Raw genomic sequence first — 6,697 nt, 5'->3', positions numbered from 1 at the left:
TGTTTGACAATTTTAGAACAAATGAAAATATAGATATTTAGCCATTGGAAATTTGGCGATATCCCCAAAGCTTTCTGCCTTGTTAAATTGCTTGAGAAATATGATGAGTTGACAAAAATAGCAACATTAACCTGAAGAAAAAACAGAGATGTGTTTCCTTGTGGTGTGCAAGGAGTGCAACAAATATACATGGAAGGGCTGTGGCCGCCACCTTCCCGAGCTCTATAAGGGCTTAGAGAAGGGAAAGCACTGCACTTGCCGCCCCTGGCCGGGCGTCGTCGTGCCACCGGAAGATGTCCCTGACACGAAGATGCCACCGACTCGGTCGACGAACTCAGAATCATCTGTCCCTACAGGTACTACATCCGCCCTATGAACTCAACTTGTTAGATAACTAATGGTCTAAAAATGTTTGTTTTAAGATTTTTTTCTTCTTCTTGTTGTTTTTTAATTGGATAGAAGGAATTGAAGATCAGGGATGAATAAAGTTTGAGACTTTGAGAACTGCAAACGGATTTATATTGACAAAATTTCTGTAGCTTTTCATTTTAAATGGAGACCTATATTTTGAAAGAGATTTTTTTTTTTTCTTTTCAAAAACTTGTTTTGTTTTTATCTTTATCTAGAAATATGAAAACGATGATTAAAAATTAAACCAAAAACTAAAAACAATTATTTATAAAATAGAGTTTTCTTCCTTTCCTATTGATATCAAATCACAAACTTTTTTAGTCGATAACACAGTTGAGTTATGTACATATTTATTTTAGTCAATAAATTCTCATTTGAACTTAAAAAATTGTTACAATCGCATTCCAAATATTAAAGTCAATTTTAGGACGTAAGAAAACTCTATATTATGAATAAAAGTACAAATTTGAGTGGCCAGGAATGGGAATGAAAAATACACAATAAAAGTTTATAATAATGAAGCTTGAGGTTAAAGTCAAATATGGTAATATGGAAATTAAATGGTCTACATCAACATTAATGGTTTAGGATGAGCTGTGGGCTGAAAGTTTGGATGAGGATGGAGATCAATAAAAAGTAATAGCTTAACAATTTTGAAAGAAAGGGTAAGGTCAATCTGGTTTGGATTTGGGATTGGAGATGTATGACATGTTATAGAAGTGATTCTAAAATGACCGGAATCATTTTTATTATTTTTAAAATCATTCAAAAATTATTTCTAATATTTGAAATTAATTTTAATGATATGAAAATTACGTTTAGAAGTGTAAAATTAAGGATTGAATTGATTTTAAGTTATTAAGTGTGTTTCAAAGTATTTTAAACACGAAAAAAGTGATTTTAACCATTTTAAAATTACTCTCATACACGTCGATAAATTACATCATAGAAACAAAATAATATTCAATCGAGACTTATATAAAAATGAAATTGTTATCGAATGAGCCTTTTTAAAACCAATAGTAGATCGTCCAAATTTACCAATTTTCATAATTATAATTGACTTATTATATGTTTTGTAGGCATTGAGAGTTGGAGTTGGTTTGTGCAGGTAAGACAGTTGCTAAGAAAGCTTAGGGCAGTTTGGGATTAGCCAAAATACAGTTATAAAATTGCTTCACTAGTGAGGTTTGTGAAGAAATAAGAACATAGATGTTTATCTAAGATATTTCATACAAATAATGATGGTTCTTTTTATGTAAAGGATGCCATCGCGTCCTGTTTTTAATTAATTAATGATACTTTTGAGTCATCTTCTTATTTGAAGTTTCTACCATATAAATGAATGAATTTCGTAAAGAACGTCATCACATCCTGTTCTTATTATGATCATTGGAGGTAGTTTTTATAGATGAATATATCATCAACCAAAATCAAAACAAACTTTCTCTGATTAGGCCTCGAAATGGTATTCATTACCGATTGAAATGCGAGTGGCCCATTATGAAGTTCAACAAGCATGACGAGGAACTCATAATGTCATTCGTGTGTACGAAAAACCGTTTTATGTACATCTAAAAGGGCCACCTGAATTTGATGATATCTTGACTTGAGGTCAATTTTTGAAAAAATTGTTGCTCCAAAAGCTTCATCCAACACTTAAATTTTTGAAAAAATCTTGAATTTTTTTTTTTTTTTTTTTGCCTTTTTTACTATTAATTAAGACAAATTTTTTTATATATGCGACCAACCCTTAACTTTATTTATTATTGAAGGTAACATTCCATGTAATTTAAAGTTTAAAAAGAAAATTGATAAAAGGAATTGAGATAAAATGTGAAAGTAAAATTGAAAATGTCTGATTAAATAGTAATTAAAAAAACAAGATTTTAAAAGGATGAAGTCAGGTCACGTTTTGATTTAAATTAAAGAAATAAAATATTTACATGTTGTAAATTGATGAGTTTGACATTAAGAGCCTTCGAAATCAATGATTAAAAGATTGATGTTGAAATCAAAATTTTAATGTTTGAAAATATATCGTTATCAATATTAACATAGGAATTGAAAACTATAGTAAATAATAGATCAAATTAAAAGTTAGGGCGGTAAATTATATAGTTTAGAGGTGTGATTGATCAAATAAAAAAGTTTAGGAGTGTAATTGTAAAAAACCTTCCAAAATTTATGGTGGTGTGTTCAATTTTTTCAATTTTACTTTTTTAATCTAATTACATTTACTCATAGACTAGGCAAAATTTTAAAGGTCAAAAGTTCTATAGTTGTTATTTTTGTTCTGTTCTTCTAAATTTATCTATTATCCCATTATTTTTTCCCAAAAATTTGTATCTTCTAGACTAAGGAAATTAAAGCATATGTAAATTAAGAAAATAATAAATTTTTTTGATAGAGTAAAACATATGTAAATGAAGAAAAAATATATATATATATTTTTGATATAGTAAATGATCAAATATTTACACACAAATAATATAGAATTTCGAAATGACCACTTTTGTAGTTGCAAAAAAGTGTTTTTTTAACTAAAAAAAGTCTTACAATTGTACTACTACTTATACAGAAACCAAAACTTATTTAATATTTTTACGGTTAAATTATAAAAAATGCATATGAACTTTATATTTTGGGTAAAAAAATGTCTCTCAAATTTAAAAGTTTAAAAAATACTCCTAAAATTTTAAAATGAGTTCAAAAATACCTTTATCGTTAGTTTTGGATGAAAATCGTTAAAAGTTTTGTTTAAAAAATATCTCTGAACTTTTAAACGTTTCAAAAATACCCTTTAATTTAATAAAAGTTAAAAAATACTTCTACTGTTAGTATTTGAACAGAAACGTTAATTCCTTATGAGAAAAATAATTTTAAAAATAAAAAAAAAGTTTTAAAAAAATGCTCCTACCATTAATATAGTGATCAATTTGTTTAAAGTTTTCTTAAACTCGAAAAGAACCAATTTTAAAACAAATTATATAGATATCCTTGTTTTCATATAGATATTCTTATATTTATCTTAATTTTCTAATCCTTAGTTTACACCAATTTTCTTAAACAACCAAAATAAAAACAAAAAATTTAAGTTAAAACATAAAATCCCACAAAATCCTACAAAATTTCACAAAATTCCAAAGCCAAAATCTTCTCTTAACATATACAAAAATGATAAATAGTCAAATAAAAAAATATTGACAATTAACACATACAACTACTATCGTATAATTTTGTTAAAATATGCAAGCCTTAAAATCATTTGGTGCTTTACTTACTATCTTTCTTTTTATTATAGTTTATATACCTTAATCAAAGTGTGTATTTTTATTTATTTATTTATTTTAGATAAACAAGTGTCAAATAGTTAACAAAAATGAGAGTAAGAGTATAGTGAAGAGGGAAGGAGAGAAAAAGATGGAAAATAGAGAGATAAGACGGTATTAACGATTTCTATTCATATAAAGAAAGAATATTTTTTTAATTTTTTTTTAAGTTTAAGGGTATTTTTGAAACTTTGAAAGTTCAAGAGTATTTTTGAAATAAAATTTTAACGATTTCCATCCAAAACTAACGACAAATGTATTTTAAACTCATTTTGAAAGTTTAAAAGTATTTTTGAGACTTTTGAAACTCTACGAACATTTTTCACGGTGTAAAGTACATTTTTTTTTTCATAATTTAGCCTATTTTTACAATAACACGGTTTATTAAATAAGAAAATAAATTTATCAAATGTATAACAGGTAAAGATTTATAATAAATAAAATTAAGACCTTGTCTTATAATAAAAAGAAAGAAACAAACAAACAACCCATTAATAAACTACTTTTTAAAGGAGCAAATAATGAGATTCACGTATTCTTTTAGTCTATATGGCTAATGGTTATAGCAGGTTTAGCTACAACCATTATTTCAATTTTAGCCTTTACTATTATTATTAATATTATTTTTTAAACTATAAATTTGGGTTAATGCTAAATGTTGTTTTAGTTGCCATGTATTTTTTTTTTTCAAATCGTAAAAACTACTCAGAAAATATGATAGTAATTATAATTACACTTTCAAAGTTCAATCGTAAAAATTGGACCCTTAAATTTCTATTAGTATTAAAATTGGACTTTCAAACTTACAATAATTAAAGAAATTAGACCTACAAATCATAAAACTTAAACCTCAAACTTATATAAATGGTACAATTTATACAATTATATAAGTTTGAAGGTCCAATTTAACCCAATTTTAATATTTATATAAGTTTGAGGGCTTAATTTTTAAAATTGAAAAATTTAAGGGTGTAATTGCAACTACTAGTTTTTGCAATTTGCCAATTTTTTTATCTGATCTAATTTATTTACTCATAATTTGACAAATTCTTATTATTTCTATGTAATTAAACTGGAATGCACCAAAATTAGTTCATAAGATATAATTCTAACAAAGGAAGATAAAATATTTTTGAGATAACACTTAAAAAAATATAAAAGTGCAATAATAACACATAACATTAAACATTAAACATTCTTGTGTTGATTTTACTCTGGACTCGGAAGACGGAAAATGGTGACGTGGAAATGAACTTTGGTGGTTTTGTTTATCAATTCAAACACACAAATATCCCCTTCTTCCAACTCATTATCAACGGCGAATCTTTTCCAACCGCCTTTCAGTTCCGTTCGCCGCCGTGTGAACGCCCACCGGACGCCGCATAAAACTCTCCAACTCCTCCCGTCGCCGATCTCCAGCTTCACATCCATCGATTCCTTTATGTATCTCTCTGCAAATATCCTCGGTATGCTCTGCATCAGATTCATCAAATTTCGAAATCACACTCTTTCAATTGAAGATCGTTCGAGATTTCAATATTTTTTTTCTTACCAGATAATTCCCTGTTTGAATGTAGGAAGGTCTCATCGTCACCATGAATGAAGGATTGTTCGTCCTACATTTGAACGATCTCGCTCTCCTCAGAACTACCAATTGATTCTCCGTCAATACCGGCGGCGTCTTCCGTGGATTCATCGGTCTCATCGTTTCCGGACTGAATCGGCCGTCGTCTCCTTCATTATAAGCTGAAATCGGTAAGTATTCATCCAATTTTAGGTACTGATAGGTGAAATTTAAGTTAAATTTTAGAGAAATTAAGCGAAACAAACCTGATCCTCTGTAAGTACTCTGTCTCCGTGAGTAATTAGTTTCCAGATCTTCATCTTCATCTTCATCTTCATAGCTGAATCCTTGAGACGTAGTGAATCCTCGATGCTTTTCGATCTTGATCTTCACATTCTTCCTCATCATCTTCTTCATCTCTCGGAATGAACAATACGCCACGGTTTTTTCCTCTTTCTCTCTGCTTCTCTTCTTCAAAACCGCCCCATTCAGTGTCCGGACAGATTCCTCTCCATCTTCGTTTTCGGTTTTGGGAATTAGAACCGACGGCGGGCGCGTTGGATAATCAATTTCGGTAGCAGATGTATCGAAAATTAGGACATTGAAGCAGCAAATTCTTCTCAACTGGAAGACAAGGAAATATCCAGGTTGAATAGAATAAAACTCTACGAACTCCGGCCAGCCTCTGAGGAAACAGATTTTGCCGTCTAAGTTCTTGAGTTGGACCGTCCAGTTTGCACCGTCGGGAAGGGAGAGAGTTGCTTTGCTGAATAACAGAGAAGCGCCATTGTTCTTGACGAACTTGTTTGGAAGATCCTGTGAAGAAAAGAGGTTAATTAAAGAAAGAAATGAAGAAATTAGAGAATGTGATTTGTTTGTTGGTTACTCACAAGCTTTTGTTGGATGAGATTTTGATGGAGAATGATCTTGAAGAAATGGGGATTTGGAGAACTGAACAAAGCCATTGGGAAGATAGCTTTTCAGCTCTTTTTCTCCTCCTCTGAGATTGAATTTAAATAAATGCAGTTGGTTTCTAAATACAAAATTAATCAAACTAAAAATGGAAACAAATAAAATAAAATAAAATAAAATAAAAACAGCAATGATGGGGAATCAGAATGTGTGAAGAAGGCTCTCATGAAGAAAGCATGTGGTCAAATTCATCCAAATCAGATGAAAATGAAACTCCACAATATCAAAATATTTGCTTTCATTTTCGTTGGTAATTATTGCTCCATACATAATCGGTTTGAAGAAATTTTCCATTTTTTAAAAGTTATAATTACAATATTTTGTCATTTTAAAAGTTATCATTAAAATGACTTGGAAAATTTTAAAAACTTCATATAGTTATGTTATTTTAATTGATGTAATAACAAAATAAATGACT

General features: G+C 29.0%; 1 protein-coding gene across 3 annotated transcripts; it reads right to left on the bottom strand.

Moving 5' to 3' along the window:
* Window positions 1-4,872: 4,872 nt before the first annotated feature.
* LOC120088772 (B3 domain-containing transcription factor VRN1-like) lies at window positions 4,873-6,404 on the bottom strand. Of its 3 annotated transcripts, XM_039046209.1 has the most exons (4): window positions 6,198-6,398; window positions 5,574-6,123; window positions 5,296-5,489; window positions 4,873-5,216 (listed from the first exon to the last, which is right to left on the bottom strand). In XM_039046209.1, exons 1-4 carry the CDS (start codon window positions 6,270-6,272, stop codon window positions 4,953-4,955), a joined length of 1,083 nt encoding a protein of 360 aa, XP_038902137.1. In that variant the 5' UTR covers window positions 6,273-6,398; the 3' UTR covers window positions 4,873-4,952. The 3 variants fall into 3 exon arrangements, with proteins under 3 accessions (XP_038902137.1, XP_038902136.1, XP_038902138.1); XM_039046208.1 differs by having other exon boundaries at window positions 5,296-6,123; window positions 6,198-6,401; XM_039046210.1 differs by having other exon boundaries at window positions 5,040-5,194; window positions 5,296-6,123; window positions 6,198-6,404.
* Window positions 6,405-6,697: the final 293 nt, after the last annotated feature.

The sequence above is a fragment of the Benincasa hispida genome, chromosome 10 (genome assembly GCF_009727055.1).
Source record: "Benincasa hispida cultivar B227 chromosome 10, ASM972705v1, whole genome shotgun sequence".
Classification (NCBI taxonomy): Eukaryota; Viridiplantae; Streptophyta; class Magnoliopsida; order Cucurbitales; family Cucurbitaceae; genus Benincasa; species Benincasa hispida.
Note: the sequence above shows the minus strand (reverse complement) of the source record. Positions and strands in the feature narration are given on the sequence as shown.